The sequence below is a fragment of the Sturnira hondurensis genome, unplaced genomic scaffold (genome assembly GCF_014824575.4).
Source record: "Sturnira hondurensis isolate 20B ecotype Veracruz unplaced genomic scaffold, ASM1482457v3 Scaffold0007217, whole genome shotgun sequence".
Lineage (NCBI taxonomy): Eukaryota > Metazoa > Chordata > Mammalia > Chiroptera > Phyllostomidae > Sturnira > Sturnira hondurensis.
In genome coordinates, this window is record NW_028079848.1 from 1898139 (window position 1) to 1923750 (window position 25612).

The 25612-nt window shown below is 49.6% G+C and overlaps 1 protein-coding gene across 1 annotated transcript in view; it reads right to left on the reverse strand.

Annotated features, from left to right (window-relative positions):
* The window catches only part of PALMD (palmdelphin), a 46189-nt gene that overhangs the window by 9785 nt on the left and 10792 nt on the right, over positions 1-25612 (reverse strand). Inside the window, exons 2-3 of the mRNA XM_037051352.1 lie at positions 15366-15446; positions 12213-12337 (exon numbers count right to left, since the gene is read on the reverse strand). Coding sequence (XP_036907247.1) covers positions 12213-12337; positions 15366-15446 — 206 coding nt within the window. The remainder of the gene's footprint in view (positions 1-12212; positions 12338-15365; positions 15447-25612) is intronic.

A 25612-nucleotide genomic window follows, 5' to 3' on the forward strand; every position in this document is an offset into this window, starting at 1 on the left:
GTCGTCGGGCAGCAGAGGAGGGGCACGGTGTGACTTGCAGTGTAACCAGGGACAGACATGGGCCGCTGTCCTGAAAGCAGATGGGAGGCGCAAGTCCGGAGGTGGGTGGTGCTCGCCCGGAAGAAGATGGCTTGACGGGGACGCTCGCCGGTAGCAGGGAGAGAAAGGACTGGACTCTGGAAATACTCCAGAGGTAGGGCAGCTAGGATTTGTTGACAGATTTTACCTGTGAGGTGCGAGACAACGCGATATCACAGGCGATTCCAATGACCGTGACCTGAGTAATTGGACAACTGTAACCAAAATCGGCTGAACAGAAATCTGGGGGAGAAGAGAGGAGGGTGGTGGCGGGTGCGTTAAATTTGGGTCAGTCAAGGAGTGATGTGGGGAAGACGTCTAGGTCCAGGAGTCGGAGCTCAGAGAGGTCTGGGGTGGAAGATGTGAATTTGGGACTTGGTATTTTTCTTTGCAGACATGGGTAAGATTTCCTAGAAAGCCAGGGACTCCAAGGACTGAACCCCGGCCAGTCAAACATTTAGAAGTCTGGGCCTTGCTCACTCCTTCCCAGGTTGAATAAGGAAGAGAAGAAATAGTGGGCCCTCAGCTGATACCAGTGTCCTCCGGTCTCCGCCCGTTTCTGGTCCTGGGCCACGAGGCGGGGCTCTCCGTCAGCCTGGCCTATGGCCTAGGGAACTCGGCAGATGCGCTGGGATTTGCTGTTCTTTCCCTCTGGAGAGAAGCCCGTGAGTAATGGGATGTCGCGCATATGCACACGCACATATTCATCTACGTGGGTATATTTAAGGATTTAGGTTTAGAGCTGTGTACACCGGAACTTTTGGAGGAGGTCCCTGGAGGCGAATTCTCTAACCTTCACCTTTTCACCTCTCTGCCGACGGGCTCACATTTCATGGTTGCTGCCGCCCCATCTTTAGAAGGTGTTACCTTTCCGAGGTAAGGAAAGGCACCGAGGTCCTGGAAATGCTGATTCAGTTTGGCAGAGAAGCAGGTGGGAAAGAGAAATATCACCCAGCCCCCCACCGCCTCCGGGCTATTGGGCAGGGCCGGATGCATGAGCGAGTCCCTCTCACAGGGTCTGAGAGCTGTGGGGCAGGTGCCAATTTAGATAAGCGGAGTACATGAAAAAGGGTTTGTAATGCTCTCCATGATTGAAATCGTTCTCCTTGCCTATTTGCCGGGGAAATAGAGGGTTACTTTCCAGAGTTCCCCAGGCGAAAGCAGGTGGCTTTCATTTCGAGCACTGGTCTGGCAATGACCTCCCTTCGCCACCCCGAGATAATGTCCCCTATCCAATTCCGACACACAATTTCTTTCTTTGCCTTAGAAAAAAAAGGACAGAACATACATGCTGGATGTGGCGAGAAGGGGTTATTTCAGTCGGCCATTTTTTTTGCTGCGAAGGGTCCATTCCTCTCCTTCACTTTTTGGCGGAGTTAACAAAAGAGTAAAACCACCAGATGGAGTTTGCGCTTAGGGGCCTGAGTGGAAGTCAGGAGGAAAACAAAAATCCACAGCTTACGACGTCCTATTTCGCAGCACCCCTTGTTAGCAATTATAACAACATGTGGCCTGTATGGAGTGTTCACGCCGTACCAGGCGCTGAACTAATGAGCCTTCCCAACCAGCCCCGCGAGTCTTGCCAACAGCTCTGATTGACAGAGGCGCAGGCCGCACCGAGAGGCGCGGGGCCTGGGGGCCGCGCACCTGCGGCCAGACGCAGCCGGAAATCAGGTCTCCGCCTTCGGGGCCTGAGCTCCTACCTCCTGCCTAATTAGCCGCTGTGGGAGCCCAACTTCCAGCGATGGACCCTTACGAACACAGACACAGCATTCTTTCCCCTCAGCAGTAGGAAAGGATTTCTTACTTTTTAGGATAATAAAGAAAGTGAGGATTGAAGTGCTCGCCGGGCTCCACCCTGGTGGGAAGGTGCGGACTCAGTGTGTGCAAAACAGGCATGTCTGTCCCGACCTTCATTAGGGGGATCTTGCTGGAATAGGAGTGTCCCTGCTCGGTGGGGGCCATTCACTCTGACCAGGCCTGAAGTCAGCTCTGCCCATGTCTTCTCCGGCAGCTTGAATTTGGTTTTTGGTCAGCACTGCAGAACAGTCTCCTTCCAAGAGCCGCGGGTTCCCTAAGGGAGAGCCGCTGTATGGGGAGAACTTCTTTGCTTGGGCACGGGACTGGTGTTCCGAGTAAGAAGCTTCAGGAATTAAGTATAAAGCAGGCCGATACCGTTTGATTATAATAGCCCAGTTTGGATGTAATTGCCGGTGCTGTGTTTGCCGTGCAGTTCATGACCTGCTTCACGATGCACTTTGGAAGGCCCGAGGAATTACTGCGTCTCGGGAGCCCCGGGCTCTCTTAATTAAGCCCCAGGGCTCCACCCAAAGAGGGCCCGGTGGTGCTTCTGGGGGACGGCCTGAGTCAGCAGGGGCTGAGATCAGGGCTGTGCTCTGAGACCAGCTGATGGAACCCAAGAGGACACCCCCAGCCCTCACACACACCCTGAGCTTGACAAAGCGGGACCCAGGGTCTCCGGGACACTCACGGGCCCCCCAGAACATGTTTGCCTCCAGCAGGTGCTGAATTCTGCCGGGAGTGATGGGCAGTGGTGACCCCCAACCCTCCCTCTGGGCTGGAGAGTTCCTTTCCCTTCTCCCTGCACTGAATCTTGGGAAATCAGGAAGTGGCTGGTGATTTCCCTCTATTTGGTGATTTTTTTGTGTGTGTCAATGTCCACATTTCCCCTCCAGCCCTACCCATGGAAACAGAGAGGAGGCCCGTATCAACGTACCACGTTTTTCGGCCTGTAAGACGCACCTCCCCCCAAATTTGGGAGGACTAATGATTGTTAATGCGGCTGTTGAGTTCTGTTTACATTTACATTGGTGGAATATCATGTTCTTTATGTTATTAAATATTTCGCCACATGTTTTGCTTCAAAAAATTTCCCCCTCTAAAACCTAGGTGCGTCTTAGGTCCCGAACACATACGACGACACACGTGGCTTAGTGATGGGACCCCTCCAAGCCTCCGTTTTCTCACTTGGGGACTAGTGGTAGGATTCCCAGAGGGTTTCCTGGAGGAGGTAAATGAGGTCACGTCTATAAACCTCTCCTCAACGATCACTGGCTGCCCCGGCCCTTCCTCGTCTGCTGGGGAGGGATCTGCTCTTCAATTTTAACATCCGTGAACTGAGACCAGGCTGCTCACAGAGCCTCAGGGATGGCCTGTCCTGGAAAATCCTGTCCTCGACAGAGATCCAAAGCTGCGCTCCAGCCTTATCAGGGTTTTTACAACGTTTGTGTTTATTTAGTAAATGTTGTCCATGTCACAAATGAAGAAATATGCGAGTCTGTTTGACAGCCTGCTGGTACTCACGCCCTCATCCCATTTATTCCTGTTCTGAAATTTTCAGTGAAGAACTCCTTGGGTTTTTTTGGGTCTCCCTTCCACAGACTACATCTCCCAGCCCCTCCTTGCATTTAAATGGTGCCATGCGCTACATCCTGGCCAGTGGGATATCAGCAGAAGTGACCTCTGCAATTTTCAGGTCATAGCCCTAAAATGGAGCTGTTTGTCCTCCGTTTAGCTCCCCTTCCTGCCCTGGAATGCGGAGGTGGCGGTGGGGCGCTTGCCTGCGAGCCGCAGCCAGGGCATCACTTCGGGACGAGCAACGAGCAGAACAGAAAACAACAGAGCAGACAGCAAAACCACGGCTCTCCACCGTCTCCTGTGACGCTGCCACGCGCTCGCCCTGGGGTGGCCCCCTGCCAGCCCTGCTCTGCATGTGACAGAGGTGAACCCTTGTCACTGCATTCCAAGCAGTATGCTAACTAACGACTGTGCAGCCTTCCGGGGATGAGTCTGAGTGTGACCGGCCTTATGAACACCCTCACCGTTTTTTCCCCGTGGGTTGGCAGAATCACTCCCTGGTTTCTTCTTGCATGGTGGATAGTTAGCCAGGAAAAATAGAAAAAAAGAAATTGGTCGTTGCTCCTGGTGGTTAAGGAATTTGTACACGTTTCTAAATGATCTGTCAAATAACGTGGCGGTGTTGACATTAGCTAGTTAATACTGGATGGCTGGAGTCTGCAGTGAAAGGAAGCTGTGGTTAAAAGATCACAGAGCTGTCCCTTTAAACGATTGCTCTGGAATCCCAGTGGGGGCCATTTGGCACGCGGCAGAGCTGATGTCTTTACTCGGGTTGTCCCAACGGAAGCATGTTGGTCCCATGTCATGGGCAGGTCGGTTATTACTAATGAGGCAAACATATTTTATCTTTGTAGGTAATTTGGTTCAAGGTAATAGCACACTATATTTTCTCAATCAAATTGAGAGTTATGTCCTTTAGTAGAATGGAGGCTGTTTTGTTTGCCCTTTTTTCCCAACAGGGGTCCCCTACATTTCATCAAACATTTAACAGATGTTTATGAAGCACTTACTACGTGCAGGCACATTTGATTCACTGACTGGAGTAAAAGTGTATCAAAAAGGACAAAGGATGCTTCTCTGCACCCATGAAGGACAAGGACTGCCTCACCACCAGCTGCAGCCACAAGGTGTGTGCGTAATAATGAGGAAACTCGAACCTGCCAGCGCAGAGGGTCACATGCATGCCACCAGGAGCCTGCACGAGAATCGAAGGGCCTGGGGGCACAGCAAACAGGGGGCTTGCCCCGAGCCAGACCCAGTGCGTCCCATCCCGCCTGTGTATGAGTCGAACTGCAATACACTACCGCGGCTCCCAGGCGGCGAGAAGCAGCACACTAACCTAGGGCCAGCGTGGAGACAGGCATGTGTCTGCTCGGACCATCGCGAGCAGAGCAGACCTTTAGGAAAGTGGAAGAATTCATGATTCCGCGGGCAGAGCTTTTGCACGGGCGGGTCTCGTCACCAGCTCGGACGCAGAAAACATTAACAATCACCTTGGCGGTGATGACGCTGTTACAATTAACTGTTGTGTCGGCAGGTGATGTCAGAAGAGAGTGCTTTGGGAGAAAAGTGAGCCTCCTTAATCAGAATAAGATTGGGATTTGCTCCCAATAAGATTGGGAGCCTCCTTAATCAGAATAATATTTGGCAAGTGAATACGAAGGAACCACACTGGTTTATAGGACATCGGCCACTTTCCTGTGTAAGTCCCAAAGGTAATTTTCAAATGGATGCAGATACGCACACCCTGGAGGCTGGCGTGGCGAGTTGGTTCATGCCGGGCTCCTTGGGCGCTTTGGTAGGACGGAGGCTGGGTGTGCGTTTTTTAATTACGGCCCGTGGAGAACCATGTAGTGTGTGCCCAGCACTTAATAAGAGCTAAATGAGTGCACTAGCAGTCCCAATTGTCCTCTATGTGGGTGACTTGAGTTTTCCCACGTGGCCCTCCAACACTCCTAGCAGGGACGTGTCAAGCTAACTACAAATGTTCCTATGCTTGCATTTAGGAAGCTCTATTATTTTTTTAAAAATAAGTTGTGGGAGGGAACTACGCTTAGTGAATAGCCTACTTGTAATCATATAATGAAACAACAAACTGTACTGAATGATGTATACGGCCATCGACTCTCTCTATTAGACATAATTACCAGCTTTGTGCCTCTCAATCCTTCCCATTTTTCTCGAACAGGATTACAGGGCAGCCACTGTGTTTCCGACTTTCTAGCCACTTCATTTTGGCTTTGCTCCTGGTGTTAATTGTTCACATTTGATACCAAGAACAGGCCTCTATTATTCGAAGACCGAGGAACAGGGGTAGAACCCACAAGGACCCGTCAGCCTTGGGTGGTCTCCATGAAGGGAGGGACTTTTGCCTCAGGGTAGAGCAGGCACATTGCGAGGGTGGCGGGGACGTCTCTGAGCTGGAAGTCCCCCCAACTTCCTGCATCGTTCAGTTCCTCCTTCATTCCTTATTCGTGTCTTGGCGCCAAAGGTCTACATCATCCCTGCCGGGGGTCTTACATTTGTGTTTCAAGTTGCTACCACTGTTTGGAACGAGAGAATTAACACAAAACACTTTGAAAACTTAAAGCAGCTAAAGAGAGGGAGAAACAAATAAAGCTTGTTCTGAGAAGTTTATGATGCTCAAATCCCCTCTGGAAGACCAAAGACTTAACATGGGGCTGGTCCTCCACAGACGGTCATTGAAACGAATCAGGAATAATCATGGCGAGGCGTGGGCGAAGGGTCTGCAGCCCGGGAGGTTGATGCATGACTCATGGCTCAACTTCCGTGTCTTCGGGTGTGACGTGGGGCTATTAGACTTCCTCAGAGGATTATTATTTTCAGAATAATGCTTAGCATGTAATAGGTGCTCTGTAAAAGGTAGTTGCTATGGAATTGAAGTGGGATGGGGAGGACTCTCAGAAGTTATTCTAATCTACCTTTTAGCCTATTGCTGCGTGGGAGGGTACTTATTCTGGGTATCCATTTAAAGCTATTTGGACTAACATGTAAATGAGATCGGTAGGTAGGGGAGAGAGACTGCTGGGAGGTAGGGGTAAGGAAATAACAGGTGAGTGGGAAAGGGGGATGGGAGAGAGAGTCGGGTGGTGGGGAGACGCTGGAATGTGCCGCCAACAACTGCCTCTCCTTGACCAGGGCACCATTGCCGCATGACTTTGACCTTGAATCAGGATGGTTGAGGGTTTATTCTTTTTTATTTTAAAAAGAATGTCAGGACTTTTCTTTTCAGTTCATTAAGGTTCAAGTCGTTGTGTAGTCTTCATCTGGCCCCCTTAAATCGGAGGTGTTTTCAAGTCTGTCCATCCATGCGTTCATCTGTCTGTCCATTCACCATCTATTTTTTCATTCATTCATTTATTAAGCTGTGTAGTAACACTCCTACTATGTGCCAGGTATTGTATTAGGCATTTCTGGGGTGGCGGTGGATAGATTTCTTCCCTCTTTTTCCTGGAAATTTGGTTTACTTAGCTCCTTTTGTTGAATTTTAAAAGCTCCCACATTAAAAATAATCAGAATATCTGGGAAATTAAAAACAACAACAGATGAATGATTGCAAAGCTGGTAAACCAATGAGTTAAATATGGAGAGTGAAAAACATGCTTGGAGTGATTTTGAGTCATATAATTGCCTCGGATTAATTTCTTCAGTGTTTCTAGGCAACGGCGACTTTATGAGGAAGAAACAAATGGAGTTCTTTTTTTCCCTTTTTGCCTGTTTCCCCCCCTTCCACTTCCCCTTCATACTGTCCCAGAACAGCAGCCTGCCTGTGTCCCTACAGTGTGCCGCTGGACATCACGTTAGGTCAGCAGGACGGCGGAAACACCGGGAATAGGTATTCTCCACATAGGGTGCCTCTGTGTGTTTGAGGAGACAGGTCTCCTTAAGGTACAGCTGTCCTGCACAGGTGGAGAAGGGCATCAGGGAGGGGTCCAAGGAGGGTGGGAACAAGAGAGGTGTAAAGCCCGGTGAGCCACAGCCAGCACCACAGTCCTCTGGTCTTTGTGTTCTGATGCCGGTACTTTGGGCTCCTTTGTGGACTGGGAGCCCGCCTACCATCTTCTGAGCCGTTGAGTAGGTGAGCGGTGTATACACCAAGGAGTGGACTGCGTTTTCCAGTGTCCTTATTCACCACCCCCGCTCGTGGAGGGACGGCCCTGAGGTTAGCGGGGTGGCTGGGCTGCCTTCATGCCTGCCCCCCTCCTTCTCATCATGCACACTTGCGTGGAAATCAGTGCATCACGAGCACCTTTTCACTAGTATTGTATGCGGAAGGTGGTTACTCTTTGGATTGAAAGGAAAGTTCACCCAACCAGGGCAGAGGGTTGGAGGGGTGCTGCGGAATATGTTAAAACCGCTTACTAGAGAACATTTCATCCTGGGTCGAGAACCCTTCTCAAAGAGAATGAAGTGGCTTTGCATAGCTCTCCTCGGCAAATGAACCTCTTTGCATTTTCTGCTTCTGACATTTCTGTCCAGTGCTCTGCATGCTCCACCGAAGCCAGAGGTCTTTGGACACAGCGGGGAAAGGAGCAAGGGTCTGGAGAGGAGCCTGAGGCAGGGCAGTTTGGAGACTGCAGGGCAGCTGGGGAGGAGAGGGGGCCCAGGTGTGGCCGGCACAGCTCCTTTGGACACAGCAGTCTGTGCACGTGGGCGTCTGGACCAAGATCGGGGCTGAACGTGTGCCCGGGTTGGTGGTCGGGGTCATAGGAGCTCATTTGGAGGGCCAACTGAAACTGTGTTGACGCAGAACTGTCTTCCTCCTGGGAACATTTCCTCCCAAGGTACCAATCAGGGGGGCCAGGCAACCCACTAATATCATTGCAAAGCTAAGAACATGACTCAGAGGCGAAAAGCACAAAAACCCACTTATGTTCAGAAATGCTGCCTCTTTGGAAGAAAAGGCAAGAGGATAAATAAGCAGACAGGCTTTGCCTAAAGGTCGAGTGTGAGTCAGGGGAGCTGCCAGAGTACCATGTGAGTGTCTGTGCAAAGTGACACGTGCAAATGTGAAATCAGAGCACGGGTTGGAAATCACAGGTGCTGGGCAAGAAGGATCGCATGTGCAGGATTCAGCTGCTGTAGAAGTTTTCTGTAGTAGCTGGGCCACAGTTTGTTGTTACGATGGAGGCTTTTAATCAGATTTGAAATCCTGGCTCTTCATTTCTTCAGCTGTATGACTTGGGGGCAAATTAGCCTCTCTAAATGTCAGTTTTTCACCTTTAAATGTTATCTGCCTCCCGAGGTGGTTGCGAGCATTCCGTGAACTGATGGAGACAGAGTGCTTAACCCGGCGCCTGGCCTGTAGCACGTGCGTGGTCAAAATTAACTCCTGTTAATTTTGAGTGAACTCTTGCTAACTCATGCTAGCACACGAGTCTCCACGCCGTAAGAAAACCTACCAGTTCTTTTCAAATTCTCGTTGGGTGGTAATCTCAGTTCACTCAAAGAAAGAGATTTTCTGTACTAGCCTAAAGAAATGAGAAATCTTGGCCACAGGGTGGAAATGTGTCCACAGCGCTGCAGGCAGCCTTTTTGACGCCTGAGAGGGAATATCATCGAATGTGTGTTTTTGGACACTTGCCCTGTGTTGGGCCCTCTGGGGGCTGCGTCACTCACAGCAGGCCTAGGACATAGCCATCATCGTCCCACTGTCACCGACAAGGAAACCGAGGCCCGAGGAGAGGAAAGAACATAGCTGGGCTTATGTTTTCTGGTGGCAGAGCCAGGATCCCAGTGTCAAAGGCTGGACTCTGAGTCCAACTCACAAAACCAAGCAGGTTGAAGGGAGGGAAACTTCCTTGGCCAAGGCTGGCCACCACGCTACAAACTGAGTTAACAGCCACGTTGCTATTTTGATGCTCCTATTAAAATCTTATCCTCCAGCTGAGAGGGCTGGCACCAGGGCAAATGTCGCCCCTGGGTGGGCACCCGAGTCAGGTGATAGATAAAGGGCACTGAGGGTTCTGGACCCTTCCTCTGCCCAGGGAAGGGGCTGGCGGGGCCATTCGGAGCTAACAGGGAAACACAGTGCCGTGTTTAGCCGGCAACTGGAGCTTTTTCAGCATCGTGGGCAGTTGTTTCGGAGAAAGACTGCATTTAAAAACGTGCGCCTGATTATTGAGCAGCTTTAGAAATAACCGAGAAGAGAAGGTTTGGTCACTGGGGACAGCTGCTTAGGCAGCGGGATTTCTGGAATGCCGGGCAGTGACGGAGCCTACTTCCTAGGGATGAGGCACAGGTATTTTCTGTCTTCGCCGGTTGCTTTGGGACATTCTGTCCCTTGCACATGCTCAGCGAGATAAGCACGAGATGGGGACAAGGATGCAAATCCTTAACAAAATCTTTGTAAGCACATCTCGTAAGGACTGTTCCTTAAAGCAGTTTCCTGGGAGGTACGAGGTGCCTTAATTTACCCAGAGTGTTCACAGCTCTCTTTCAACTGAGCAGCGAGAGGGCACGGACGGGGCCCTGGACATGCTTGGGGGTCCAGGTTCCCCTTCCCGGGCTCAGTGACCTTAATGACTTCCCTCAACCTCCCTGAGCCCGTTTCCTCGTCTGTGGAATGGAGACGTGCATGCTGTCTTTCCAGTGAGTGTGAAGTGGCTTAACCTAAGGGCGAGGGCTTCGTCCACGGCACGAGGCCACCTGAAAAGACCCAGGGCCGTCTCTGTTCTTTACATTGGGGACAGCCAACATTCGGTGTTTGTTCGAGAGGAGCCGTGGTGAGTTAATAGGCACCCGAACATCGGGAATAAAGTCGTACCGAGGTGCCAGGCCTTGGGTGATGAACAGATGTGTCATCGGTAATTCAGCGAAGTGTGGCACGGAGCATCCCGAGCGTGGGGGGAGCTCCTGGAGAAAGGACTTCCTGGGAGACATGGCTGCGCCTGTTGGGGCGTAGGACACGCAGGGGGGTCAGCAGAGCTCTCCTCTGACCTGCCACTTCCTAACCGGCGAGTGCTTTAATCTCTCTGTAGAAGGTGAAGGTGAGGACACCTGCCTCGCAGGCTTAGGGAGATGAAGTGAGACAACAGATAGAAAGAGCATGTGGAAGGCACCGTGGCCAGGAAACACATTTTCTCCTCTTCTTCTTCCTCCATCTTCTCCCTTTTTCCTGTCATACAGAAGCTCTAACTAGACAAACCACCAACGTTACTACTGGAGGCTCCCATGCTCCTCCGAGCATTCCATTGAGGTCTGAAAGCAACCCGTGGGGTCGCACCCATTCCCCGGGGTTACTCAGGATGCAGCTCAAACTTGGCAATGGGTCTGAGTACAGTCATCGTCAGGTGCAGAGAAAGGGTTCCGTCCGTGGGAAGAGTGCCAGGAGGGGGGCTCTGAGCGGGACGAGGAGGCACCTGCTCTGAGCAGCCTTTACAGGGGTGAGACTCTGGACTGCTGCAGAGGTGGGGGTCCATGGGGGGAGTGAGCAGAGCTGTAACCAGCAGAGCCAGGCTTGGGTAAGGAGCTCTTGCTGAGCGTCATCCGACGAAGAAGCAAGTTTTTCTAAATTGTTGACTCACTGCATTAGTTTTTAAAATATTTGTCATCTACCATGCAGACAGACACACATTCTATGTTTGAGCCAACAGCTGAGAGGGTTATAGACACAAAAATTTCAATGACAAAATGTAACTTCTTAAGAACTGTGAATTTACAAAACACCTCCGTAAGAAGGGACGGCCAGTGACTTTAGCTATGAAATGCACAATATACGAAATGAATGTCAGCTGGGAAAGAGGGAGCTCTTTGCCGCGTTGTCAGTTTTAGCGCCATGGGATCTGTGTGTGCCGTGTGGCGAGTCTGGACAAAACGCGGTCACGGTGCAGCTACCGGGGACGCTGACCCTCCAGGTCTTTCCTGCTGCCCTCACTAAAGAGAACACACGCGCAATGAGCCAGGCGTTGAGCGTGACCCATGTTTCAAAGACGTGGACGCTTTAAACTGTTGTTGCTGTACCATGAGAAGCCCCATCTCTCTTCCGAGTGCAGGCTGGAGAATGATTCTGACGTTCCCCTGCCTCCCTCTCCCGTGCCGTCTCTGCCGTGTGATAACACTAACAACCCATCTCATGGCTGTCATCTCATGGCTCAGCCATCTAGTTGTGTCCCCTTGCGCCACCTCATCTGAAACCAGGGCAGGTAGAAAACTCAGTGAGGGTGGACATTGCCTCCTCGGCCCTGACGAAGTCCGATGGGCACGGATGCAGGTGGGGCAGTGAGGTTGGCGCCTGGGACCACACGATCGGGGAGGTGGATGAGAGAAAATGTGGCGGGTGAAGTAGCCCTGTGAGTCTTCTCTTCCAGAATGCCACAGGTGTGACTGGGCCTGGGAGAGGGGCCACGTGCACACGCCTGTCAACTGTCACCTGTCCTAAGAGGAGAGTGGGGGATGGGGCAGAGGAGGACTGCTTCGTGACGACCTCCTCGTCTATGTTTTCCATCTTCTCAATGACAATGACAGTCGGGCATGGCTGCTGCCATTTTATAGACAAGGAAACAGGCTCAGAGGGCTGTAGCCAAGTCACCAATATGTGCTTCCAAAGTAACTCTCATGTTGCTATACGTCGGTGACATTGACAGTAAAATTTCTATCGCGTCCTTCCGGCGTGTGACCCTAGTTTTTACTAGAAATCCAAATGGGGGATCTGGTTGGGTCCCTAGAAATGGGAGCGGCTCCTGTGCCCGCAACGTGGGGACACACGAACCCAAGGCGTGGCGGCGCAGCCGTACCTGAGAATGCTCTGTTCCAGAAGCCGGATCTGGTGCTGGTCTTGCTGGTTCTGCCTCTTCATCTCCTCCTGCTCTTGCCCGCTGCTGACTCCGTCCAGGAGCCATTTCTCCCGCAAGGCCTTTTTCTGCGGTCAGGAAACAGAAGGGAATTGGTCAACGATTCCAGCATCCCTGACGGCTCTCAAGTCCGTGTATCTCGGTGGGCACGGCGAAGAGAAATGATTTTCTCTCCGTGCCTTGCCTGAATGCCTCTGGCATTTTCTTTCTTCACATCCTTCTTGACTCTTCATAAGCCTGTTTCAATAGTTCTAAATCCCGTTTCTCCTTCAAGTTCTAGTTCAGGCCCCTCCTTCTCTATACACACCTGGGCCCTCTCCCTGCACCCTGCCCCCGGCCCGGGCCTCACCCCCAGAGGGCTCCTTTCAGAGTCATATAGCACCGTGTGCTCACAGGCACACGCTCCATGTTCACCGCATGTCCACAGAGTCAGGCAGGGATTCTCTCGTTAGGGCTTTATGGTGATTTGTTTGGTTGGTGGGTTGTGTCTCGTGACCTTAGAGTACAAACTCTCTGAAGCCATTTTGGTATTCATCCCAGTAACAGTACACAGCCGCTGCTCCCAAAAAAGTCTCTTGAGGGGATGTTTGGAATGGTGGGCAAAACAAAGGATCGCCGTTATATCTCAAACTAATTCAATGTTAGTCTCAGGCTGTGCGGTCAATATTTGTCATTTTGCCTACTCATGATCACTGCTTTCTTCTTCTTCTCTTTTCAGTCCTTACCCAAAGCTATGTTTTTATTGATTTTAGGGAGAGAGGTTGGAGGGGAGGGGGAGAGAGAGAGAGAGAGAGAGAGAGAGAGAGAGAGACAGCAATCAGCTGCTTCCTATATGTGCCCCAACTGGGGACTGAACCTGCAACCCAGATATGGCCCCTGACTGGGAATCGAACCTGCAGACTTTTGGCGCACAGGACGGTGCTCCAACCAACTGAGCCACCTGGCCAGGGTGCTCCTGCTTTGTTCCGAGAACTTCCCTGGTTTTTGACCCCTAAGTCCAGCCCTCTACTTTTCCCGATAATACAATGCACAGAATTCACTGATCGGTAAATGTTGGTGAGTGGAGTTTTTGTCAACTTAAACAAGAGGGAAAAGATTTATATTCCATCACATGGAAAGAAACCCGCCTTGGATTTGCTGGAAAGAACGGCATTCCTGGACCTGAGCCTGAGAAGACTTGGAGCAAACGAAAGAGACTTGTGACCACGTTTCGGGGGGAGTGGGGGTGGAGGCGGTGCTTAGCCAGCATCCTGTGTGCGTCTCAAGTAGAAACAGGTGGAAATTGTGTTCAAAGAGTGTGCATTTCTCTTTTGTTCCGGAGGGAAAGTGCCCTGGCTGCTTAACACCCTGGTGTAAATCACCTGCTCAGTAATCATTGGTTGAGGGCTCACCTTGTCTCCAACAGTGAGAATGGAAACTTTTCTTTATTTTTCTGGGACTTCTTTCTCTTTACACCATAAAGGGGATCAAGTAAGAGGAATTTTTGTTTCCTTTCAACAGATGCTAGAATTGATACTACTGGCATATGAATGTCTCTGAATTTAAAAAAGTAAGTAAGGGTGATTGTGCTGGATAATCACCAAAGGATGGTTATTTTAAGGCAGCGGTCTTCAGATTTTTTGAACATGTGATGTGGACTACAAATAAATGTTCTGTGACATTGTAATCTGCAGAAAAGAGGAAGCCCGGTGGGCTCTGGTGGAGGCGGCGGGGGGCGGGGGCCTGGAATTTGACGAGTGCCCAGGACACAGCTCGGACACGGAGGAGCAGCCTCGTCCCAGGGTGTCCTGTCACTGTCACGCTTTCCGGGTTCAAGGGGGTGCACCTGGACAGCTGCTTTGCAGCTGGAGGGTCTTTATCCCCGTGCCCTGGTCACTCAGTAAGTGAGTGACCAAAGGTCAGGAGTTATCTTCTGAGGTCAGAGGTGCCAAGGAAATCTTAGTAGGGCAGCATTTGAACAATTTACCTTGATTTTATTTCCGACGGACTAGGGTGGTAGCGAATGCACAGGAAGAGGGACAGGCAGTGCCTCTCAGGGGGGGCTACAGCCCCTACATGCCACCTGGGCGGGGAGACTGGACTTCAGTTGGCTTGCACGGAAATAACTTCGTGAAGTTTGTTTGTTGTTTCTTTGATTTTCCCGGGAGCGCACACTGCATTTCTCGGCCACGTCTATGACTTGTATACATTCAGTGGGACACCGTGAAGACAGTGGCCCCTCCCTGTGATTTGGAATGATGCCTGTAAACACTGCCAGTTTGCATAGGAGCACAGGCACAAACAGAGCCAGAAAACCGAGGCCCATTGGAATCTCTGGGGTCTGCTCAGAGGTGGCTCCTGGGTTGCTCAGGAAGATGGGCTTAGCTGGGTTCAGCCCGTTCCACCCCAGTTGGTGGGCCCTACGCACACACAGCGTGATCTCACTGAGGGTTTGCTGCATCTGTGGACGGCAGCCCTGGCCCGTGAGTGATTTCCTGCCGTGGCCCAGTCACCCGGAGCCGGCTGGGTGGTCGGACCCGTTGGCTGAGCCACCTCAGAAACCGAGGAAACTCTATGTGCTTTCATTACAAGATGACCACACCTATAGGAGAAGTGACGCCTGATGTTAGAATGGAGCTTTATTTTTGGTTATGATCTCATGTCTGTCAAAACAAAATAAAACATCCCCAAACATTGGATCCATAGCGTCGAGCTTTTAAATGCCGGCCCCCTGGGCCAGGCCAGACAGTGTCTGCCCTGCGTCCCCTGGGGAAAGGATGGCCTTTCATTCATTTTAAAAGGGACTTCCTAGCTGGATCCACCCCGTGGCATGTTAAGCAAGACTGCTCTGAGCCAAACTGTCAAGGCTGAATTCTCAAGTTCATCCAAGAAAAAGAGGAAATCCAGGAATGAAGGGCAACAAGTTACGATAGCATATTCTCAGTTCTCTACATGGTCACTGGAAAGTAGTCACGTCCTATGTGAATCTCACTGGCTGGTCGGCCCGTGGTTACTGGGGTGTTGGTAGAACTATGTTTAAGTTTCCTGTTGGAATCTGGGGGCCATCGGGATGTCTGAGTACAAAGTCACCGACGTGAAATGAAAGACAAAAGTTACCTTTAAGTGCTGGTGCTTTAGTTTTTCTTCCTCTATTTTCAGCCGCTTCTGTGAGATTTCTTCCTGTATTTTTCTTTTATCCTGAAATGAAAAAGTTCCGGCATAATCATTTTTCCCCCAATTTGCTTAACAGTGTTTCCCCGGCATTGCTGTCATTAGCGAAAGGCTGGCCAGGGACAGGCTGTTGGCATCAGCCTGAAGCTGCTTTGGAAACTCCTGTTTCAAAGCAGAGGAGAGCGGAGTGAGCCATTCAGAGCATTTTGCTGATGGAGAATGATACGGTGCTTTTTCAAAGAGAACCTAAAAATACTTAATGCCTTTCCTTTCTTTCTCCACTTTTCTGTCTCCCCCATTAGCCTAGCAAGATCGGGCTACCGAGTTGAGATTGGTAGCTAGAGAACAGTCGCAGGGACGCAGGTCACAGCGGGGGGAGCCTGGCTGATGGGTTTGGGGTGACAGGCTCACAATGGGTGGGGCCGGGCGGGGGGGTGCCTGAGGCAGCTGGGAGGGGGGCCGCTTTGGGAGGTGTGATGGGTCCCTGTGCTGTGCACCTGAAGCTGACACAGAACGGTGTTCAGTGTGAACTGTCATTGAAAAAAATTTTAAAAACAGATATTCATGAAAGGAAAAAAATTGAGCCACAGAGGGGTGCAGTAGGAAGAGTGAATGGGAGGGGGGCGTTTCAAACGGGGGCGTGAGAAAGGAGCCTTGGGAGGGGACGGACGCCTCCTGGCGCGTGAGGGTGAAGTGTTGTCAAAGGTCTGTTGATGCGGGGAAACAGGACAGGGCTCTGGAAGCTGGAACGGGGACACCGACCTCCTTGGGGAACTTGCTGTGGGACGACAGTGGAGAAAGAGGGGCTCGGGGAATGCCTGTCAACCCTCAGAGGGCTTTTTCCCTGCGGTTAAAAATTATCACGGCGAGATACAGTATCCTTCACCAGGTTTACATCGCATTACCTCCCCAAACCCAGAAAGCACAGCTGTTAATGCACATGGGTTGTACTTCTTAGAAAAAAACCCAGCAGGTATGCTAAACAGCCTGGGTTCAAATTCTGCCTTCGGCATTTACCCGCTTTGTGTCCTTGGACAAGATTCTTCAGTTCTCGGTGCCTTAATCACCCCGTTTACGAAACGTGGGCAGTGAAACCGTCTGCCTCGTGAAGGACGAGCATTAAGTGAGCTAACACCTACGGAAGTTTCTAGAACAGTGCTTATGCAGAGAGTTCTAGAATTATTTGTTTAGGGATATTAACTAAATAAACACATAACCTGTTAGTCACACAGAAAGCAACGTGGTAATTCTCATAATGCTTCCACGGGTCTGAAATGTTTTAGAGAGTCCCTGCCCAGAATGATCTGAGACAGTTTACAAGCTGTGCGAAAAGGGCCTTCCTTGCTTCCTCTAAAAAAAAAAAAATTCAGACAGGGTATTCTCCTCCCTCTTATTTATAAGGGTTGGTTTTCAATCTGCTTTTAAAATTAAGAACTCCCAAAGTATAGACGTTGGTTGCCAATGAAGACATCGAAAAGAATTCGAAGCAGGCTCAGAGGGTAATTTAGAAGGAAGAGTTCCAGAAATATTTGGCCGCCTCACTGAAATAAGCGCACACGGCTTCCCCCCCCCCCCATGTGACTTCTTTGAAGATAAAAAGCTCCTCTTTGGTGTGCGAGCCCAGGTACTTTTGTTGAAGGAAAAAAACAGGTTGCTCTCCAGCTCCTGGGGGTTGGAAGGAAGCAGCATATGGGACTTCCACAGTGCTCTTCTCTTACATCCCCTAAACCGCTCTTTTGGGGGGAAAAAGGCTAGGCAGCAAGCATGGGCTAGTTCTTTTCCTTGCATAAAATCCGCTCATTAGGAATAAAAACTACCGAGTCAGCGTTCCATTCGAACTAGAGGCTGTTATTGAGCAAATATTAGTAATATTTTAAGTGGACCGTGTGTGACAAACATTTCGGTGAGTTTTTACGGGGAACTCTTTTGGTTCATAGTTGTCATTACAAAGAGACATTGTAATCATTTTTTTTTCCACAGGAGAGGGAAGAAAGCGAGTTCAGGGAGTGAAGTAACTAATCCAAGCTCCTACAACAAATAATTGGCAGAACCTTTTTTTTTTGCCTATATAGAAATTTTACTCTAAGTTAGGAGTTCAGACTTACTGTTCATTTCTCCTTTAGAAACTAAGTTGAAGTGGTGATTACTACATCAGCACATGAAATCCTGTTTTATAAACTAAGGAAACTAAAATAATTGTTTTTACTTGTTTATATTGGGTTTTTATTGATTAATGTTTTCCCCAAGAACAAAAGCTCCCGAATTCTTTTTTTTTCTGAAGGCAAGATAATAAGGAAATCAAAACCCACCAAAAATTGGGACTCTCCCCCAAAAGAATTAAACAATAGGCCATTATCTCTCAAGAATATTTAGGGGAAAAGAAGGCTAAATAAAATTAGAAGCAGAATCCAGAGTACATCAGAAGAAATACGTACTTTGTCCAAGTGTAGGGTGTTTTCAGTATTGCAAGGACGGTTCAGTATTAGGAAGATACAGTTATGAGACACACACCTCATCTCCTTGGCAAATCTAAAGGGAAAGCTCGTATACATTTGCCAAAATTCACCACTTGTTTAAAAAATTTAAATTTTTATTTTATTTTTTCTCCTCTCTCCCCCTACTTTTAATTTTTTCTTTTTTTTATTGAATTATTGTTCAAGTACAGTTTTCTGTCTTTTATTGCCCCCTACATTTTTAATTTTTTAAATTTTTTATTTATTTTTATTCCCCCCCCCTAAATTTTTTAAATAAAATAAATGAAAGGAGAATTTCCTAACTTGATAAAGTATATTAATCTCAGCTCGAAAGTAAATAGTATGCCTAGTGTGGGAAGGGTATTTGTTGACTCCACTATTATTAGCATTTTAAATATTAAACTGAATTAAATTCCAGTAGTCGCCAATAAAGTTGGGTCAAAATGATAAAGATAATTGGAGAAACAATTAGTGGAGTCCCCTATTAATTTATGGAGCTGAATATAAAAATCACAATTAGAAGATAAAAGGGAAGAAAGAGCCCTAGTTAGAGTAGAAACTAAAATACCTCCGAGTGAACTTCACATAAAATATCAACAAGAAAACTGTAAAAGATCCCCGGGGGCCCCACAAACTTGAATTAATACAACTCATACAGCATTATTGAATAGGATGACGTCATAAAGACATCTTTAATGTCAGCTCCCTTTGTTGTCCCCCATGAATTGTTTATTCTCTGTGAATTTTGGGTGGCCCCAATAAACACACCCCTGGTTGTGTTGTGGTGGGCTGTCCTGGGGGAGAATGTTTAGCAGCGTCCCTGGCCGCTACCTACTGGGTGCCAGCAGGACCCCAGGCGGTGACAATCAAAAATATCTGGTCATTCTTCCCGTCCGCTGCAAACTCAGTCTCAGTGGAATAGCACCGATACAGGCCCATCTTGGATGCCCACTAACTAGTGAAACTCATCACGTCTTGGTGCCTGCGGCGAAGAAACAGGCGTCTTCCATGGCGGTGAAAACAGGCTTTCACTATTCAAGGTGCTGATTTACAAGTAAGAGCACCTGGGTGATTTACTCCCTTGGGCCTGTACCTTACCAGCAGAAGACTGGTTTGTCAGAGGGTCATTAGCCTCAAACCAGAATGACACCCGATGGGCGCTGTTGCAGATAGGGTGTGGGCGTCCGAATAAAGTACATTGTACGAAATCCACGCCCGGGGTGTCAGACCATCCCATTCGATGCTGTTGCCACCTTAAGAAATATGTTGGAGACCTATGAGATCATTTTGTCCTGAAACGTGTCTATGAAGAAAATTATACCATAGGAGTTTTTCTGTTTTCAAAGTCATGTACTACGTGGGGGTCATCCCTTAAGGAGTGAGTGAAAAAAAAAGGAAGGAAGAAAGGAAAAAGAAAAAGAAAGAAAGAATAAATAAAGCATCAGTGAGTGGAGCCTAAGGGATCTCAAGCCCCAGTGCCCACCGGCTGGCCGCGCCCCTGTGTCCCAAGACGGTGAGCCTGTCCCTGGCCTCAGAAACCTTCTGCTTTTCCCTGCTGAGGGTCCACGTAGTGTCCTCACCATTCAGCTGCTCCCCTCGGATCCGGAAGGACTCTGTCGCCTGCCCTTGGGTTGGACGGACAGCAGGCTTTTACCCTCTGTCCACCCCCCAGCCCAGCACTCGGGCGGCCAGCGGCCGCCTCCTGCGTGAGCTCTGGAGGGGGGTTTTCTCGAGAAGAGATTGACTCACTCCACCTTGCAGCAACCTTCAAACCTAAGCGCTGGAACCAGCTCTCCAGAACCTTTGGATGCTTTGTCTTTGAACTTGGATGTTTCCAACTGCTATGGAAAACGTGCCTCGTTCCAAGCCAACATTATCAGCAGAAATGAAAGGGGAGAAACAATGTTAGTGTTCAGAGAGAACACAATCTATCCATGGACAGACGAAGGCTGAGAATTACGTGAGAGTCCACGTTAAAGCAATATTGTCGGTGCTAAACCATAAAGTCCTGAATGAATCTCACCACTTCCGTAAGAGCAAAATCCCAAACAGTGACCCTTTGAGAAGAACGAGACGCGAATCCCCTTTACTAGTAGAAGTAAATCCTTTGTTTTTCCTTAAAAGAGCATTCAAGTGCATGATGTTCACATGTATAATGAAAGTGCCATTTTGTCAATTTTGTAGTTCTCAGAACCCGGTAGGAATGATTGTATTTGCTCCCTTTAAAAGTCAAGTATGTAAGTCCAGGCCCCTTGGGCCCTGATGCCTGAGCCGAGGGCCTGGGGCCCGCAGTGGGAGGCTGGGGCTCCCCAGCCTCAGAGAGTTCTCCTGTGTGCGAGACGCTGGCCTGGCTGGTGCAGGGTCCCGCGCACAGAGGGTCCCCGTGTGCCACCACCCCACTCTCTGTCCTTGAGCTCTGATGCTAACCGTTAGCCTAGCGCTACCCGCCTGGCACATCTGGAGCCCAGTGACCATCCAAATTGCTTCTCCTGAGCACAGAGGGAGCTTCTCTCTCACGTGTCCACCCACCCACTCACGAGCGCCCTGACCCCAGTGCCGAGGAGGCCATGCTGAAGGCTCTCAGCCAACGCAAGAAAGGAAAAACCACGTTCGCCGCACCACTCTGGTGTGGGACCCCCGCACAGCCAGAGACAGCGCTCAGGCCCAGAGCACTGGTGCCTTTAGGGAGAAAGCGGGTGATCTTCACCCTTGTGCCCAGGCCTGCGCCCCTGCCCCTGGGGCAGCGTTGTCCAGGGAAGGACACGGCTGCCACCCACCCTGATGCAAGGACGCTCCCAGCCCAGGCCACACAGCCTCAGCCTCAGCTGGAGAACGGGGAGCCTGAGGTCACCCCTGTGTCCTGTTAGTCAAGGCCCTGCCACCGCCACTTCTGGAGTCTCAAACCTGCCGGTCTTTTGCCCTGTCGAGTCCTGCTCTTCCCCAGCATGAGTCACAGACGCGGCCAGGCCACCTCCCACGGCTCCAGGAGGCCCCTGTCCTTAGTGGGCACTGCCCACGTGCAGAACCATGGCTACGATCAAACATTTGCCTGCCACCCACCCACCCCCCCGCCCCGCCTCTTCCCAGAAACACACTTACCAGGGAGGTGTGTTTCTCCTCTTTGCCCAATTTGCATCCTGAAAAGTTTGTACTGATTTTCAATCATAATTACTGGCATCCTTATCGTCAGGACGATGGTCCTAGTCTCTCTTTAAAGGCCCATACAGATAATAGGATTTCTTCCACACCTCAGTTGTACCACCTTGTACTGGGAACATCGGGGGCACGGTCATCTTTTGTTGTTTCCTGGGTGCTGTCCTCTGTGTGGCAGGATTTTAGCAGAAACCCTGGTTTCTAACCTCTTGACAACAGCAGCATGCCCACACTGTGAAAATAATGTCATCGCCAAATAGTCCAGGAGGCGAGGGGGGTGGGTTGGGGGGAAGGGTGTGGGGGTGTGTGTGTGTGTAAAAATCACACTGGTGGAGAACCAGTGAAGGACAGTGACCTCTGCTAGCAGATACAGTCAGGCTGGTCTCTCAAAATGTGCAATTACGTTAAATTAATTAATTAGAATTACGGTAGAATTTATTGGGATGACATTGGTTATCGTCATATAAATTACTGTTATTACACACAGGCATCAGGTGTATCATTGTATAATACATTATCTATGTTGTGTGTTCATCACCCCAACTGAGTCTCCTCCCGTCACCCTTAATTCCGCCCCTCCCCTCTGCTACCACCCCCTTTCCCTCTGCTCATCACCGCACTGTTTTTTTTCTTAATCTCTTCACCTTTTTCATCTAGTCCTACAACTGCCTCCCCACTGATGACTGTCAGTTTTTTCTGTCTATAACTGTGTTTCTATTTTGTTTGTTAGTTTGTTTTGTCCATTAGATTCCACACATAAGTGAAACCGTACGGTGTTTGTTTTTCTCTGATTGGCTTATTTCACTCAGTGTAATACTCTCCAGGTCCATTCGTGCTGTCACAGAGGGTAAGCTTTCCTTCTTTTTTTTATGGCCAAGTAATATTTCATTGTGCAAATGTGTCACAGCTTTTTTATCCACTCGTCTATCGATGGACACTTGAGCTGCTTCCAAATCTTGGTGATTGTAAATAACGCTGCAACGAACATAGGGGTGCTCATGTTCTTTCAAATTGGTGGGCTTTGGGTTCCTTTGGATATATTTCCAGCAGTGGAGTCTCCGGGTCATAAGGCAGATCCATTTTTCATTTTGGGAGGATGCTCCGTACTGCTTTCCACAGGGGCTGTCCCCATCTGCATTCTAACCCACAATGCACAAGGGTCCCCTTTTCTCCACATCCTTGCTAGTACTTGTTGTTCATGGATTTATTGATGACAGCCATTCTGACAGGTGTGAGGTGCTAGCTCATTGTGGTTTTAATTTGTGTCTCTGATAATTAGTGATATCAGACTATATTACAAGGTCACAGTAATCAAAACAGCCTGGTACTGGCATAAGATCAATGGAACAGAAGAGAGAGCCCAGAAATAAATCCATGCCTTTATGGTCAACTAATACGTGATAAAGGAGGCGAGAATATACCATGAAGTAAAAACAGTCTCTTCAATAAATGGTGTTGGGCAAATCGGACAGATTTGTGCAAAAAAAATGAAACTAGACCACCTTCTACACAAGAATAAACTCCAAATGGATAAAAGACTTAAATGTAAGTCTCAAAACTATAACAATTCTGGAAGAAAACATAGGCAGTAAAATCTGGAACATTTCTCACAGCACTAATTTTTTCTGACGGATCTCCTTGGGCAATGGAAACACAAGAAAAAAATAAGCAAGTGGAACTATATCAAAGTAGAAAGTTTTGGCACAGCAAAGGGAACTATCAACAAAATGAGAAGATAACCCACTGATTAGGAGAACATAATTGCCAATGATACATCTGATAAGAGGCTAATATCCAAAACTCATAAAGAGCTTAGGTAAGTCAACATCACAGAACACCCCAAACTATCCAATTAAAAAATGGACAAAGAGCCTGGATGCGCACTTCTCTGAAGAGGACATACACATGGCCAGACGTTATGTGGGTGCCTCTTCCTGGTTCTGCTGCTCTTGGCTGGGGATCCCAGCATGAGGTCGAGACCCCACGCTTCTCAGGGGGACCCCCTGTAGCTGAGATATCCCTCCCAAACCTCCCAGCCACCGCCTGCAGGAGTGGGGCCAGCCCTTTTCACGTCTCTGCCCTTCCTACCAGTCTCAATGTGGCTTCCTCTGTGAATCCTTGGTTAAAAGGCTTCTGTTCAGCTAGTCTTCAGGTTGCTCTTCAAGTCGATTGTTGCACGTTTTAGTTGTGATTCCACTGGTCCTGGGAGGAGGTGAGTGTCTGCAGATGCAGGATTTGAACCAGGCAACACAAATGCAGCTTCTCCCCTCTTAGCTGATCGATGACATCATTTTCTGGAGTGAAACGTTAGTCCGGCTCCTCCTGACCTTTCCGGTCTTCTCCTACAGCCAGCAACAGGAAGGGCCTCCCAGTAGCAGGGAGCAGGTTTCAGCTTCCTGCTCGCTGGCGTGGAGTGAGGGACAGCCCCCAGAGAGGGACACACAGTAGGCCCGTGTGACAGTGATGACTGGGCCCGGCAGCGCCTCCCCGCCCCGTCCAGAGCCTGCCCGGGCTGGCTTCATCTCGGGTTCGAAACAAGGCGGGGAACGTTGTGGCTGGAGGCAGGGTGTCTGCAGTGTTTGGGCAACACCAGGCTCACGGAAGGGTTGCTAAGGAACAGCAGTGTTTGTCCTTCCCGTGGTGATGCGGTGCTTGGCTGGGATCGTCCAGGTGGTGAAGAAGGTGATTTTATGATGTTCCAGGTGTGAGTTGACTCTAAGGAAGGAGTGCTTCTTCCTCGTAAGATATTCATCAACAGCAAGTTGTCCTTCTGCCAAACTTCACAGGAATGTCAGCGGTATTGAAAAGTAATGTGGCCCCATAAACTGTAAGTCAGCCTTCAGTTCTGTGCCCAGCTCCATGGCTGCTCTTCCCAAGGTTATCATCGCCAGCTAGTGCCTTCCCAAACCCTCGTGAAACAAACGGATGTGGAATGTGCCACCGGCTTCCCCAAAGTTCCCCAGGAGCCTGTGCATCTCTTAGCCACCGGACACATCAAACGCTTAGTGATGATGTTCACCTCCTCATATACCTTATATTTCTGTATACTTCTAACACATTCACCTGTAGAGACTCTCTCTTCGGAGAACGGTCGCCCGAATTGTTCACTGTCCGACTTAGGCTTTGTCAGCAGCGGGGACACTCTCAAAGCCCTGTTCTGGGAAAGGCCACCTCTTACTCATTCTGAAAATGAATTCGTTTACAATGATAAAGTCGCTGTGACCATCAATAATCCCTTGATATCAACTCCGTCATACACTTTATTAAAGTAAGCACAGTGCTTAGAACTGGGAGCATTCTGGAGATGCTATTGATACCGAGACAGCTAATATTATAAAATGCCTGAATCTGTCAAGAAGGCAGGACTGATCCTGAGTTATTTAAGTATTGGTTTAGCCAAGCTTTAGGTCCTTATCTACGAATGCCATGTTCAAGGTGATGTTAGGACTTCTGCAATGTTACAGATTATTTAGAAGCAGATACTTTCGCCAAGAAGCTTACATTCTCCCAAAGAAAGAACATCATTTGTACAAGTTGCGACAGCTTAAGAAAGAAGTGGTCACTGTCGTTAAGGCGCTGGGAGAGCTGAGGGGTTGCTTCCAGCTGCTGGGGGTCGGGGAGCCTTTGAGGCAGCCCCTGAGGGCAGGGTGTGGGGTGGTCGCTGCAGAGCTGGGGAAGAAAGGGCATTCGAGTCCTGGGCTGGAAGGTCTGGAAGCAGAAAAGTGGGACGCGATGTGAAACAGCAAGTCTGGAATCCGAGGTGCCGTCCAGGGAGCAGTGGGAAGTGAAATCAGACAAACAGGACCGGGCCAGGCCCTTGAGAGACGGGGCTGAAGGACAGGAAAAAGGGGGTCGGGGTTCACTGAGCGAGGGGAGGGTTCGGAGGGAGAGGAACGCTGGAGTGAAGATCGAATTTTAGGAAGTTTAAGGTCCCTCATTGTGTGGAAGATATCGAGGGAGGAGGACTCGAGGGGGTAATCAGGCTACAGCTCACACACGAGGCCAGGGTCGCTCAGACAAGAGGAAGCAGAGGGTGTGGACGGCAGGGACACCAGGGAGGCAGACTGGCAGGACCTGCAACCGATGACGTAAGGACACAGGAGAGGAAGAAGTCTACTGGGCGTCGGAGAGTGGAATCTCTGACGGGCGCAGGAAGTTCGGGAGGGGCTGGCAGGTCTCCAGCAAGTTGGAGGTGTCTCGGGAATGTGCCGGTGGGGCGATGTGGTGGGCAGCTCGGGGGCTGGATGGACGGACATCAGACGTGGGAGTTTGGGAAGGGCTAGCTGAGGCAGGAGGTGGTCAGAGCAGGACGGGAGACATTTTTAGGAAAACAAAAGGAGAGTTAAAATCAGATCCTTCACGAAGCACCTACATTTAAGGGTACAGGGGGGGAGGGAGCCCACATGGAAGCCTGTGTGGGGGTCAACAAGATGTTATTTATAATAGCTCTTGGTGAATTGGGCCAATTCAATCAGATGGTTTCAGACTTATTTTGCTAGAAGCTGGTATCTTATAACTTTATAACAAGCCTTCCTGACATTTTATTGTTCAAGGCCTCAGAAGCAC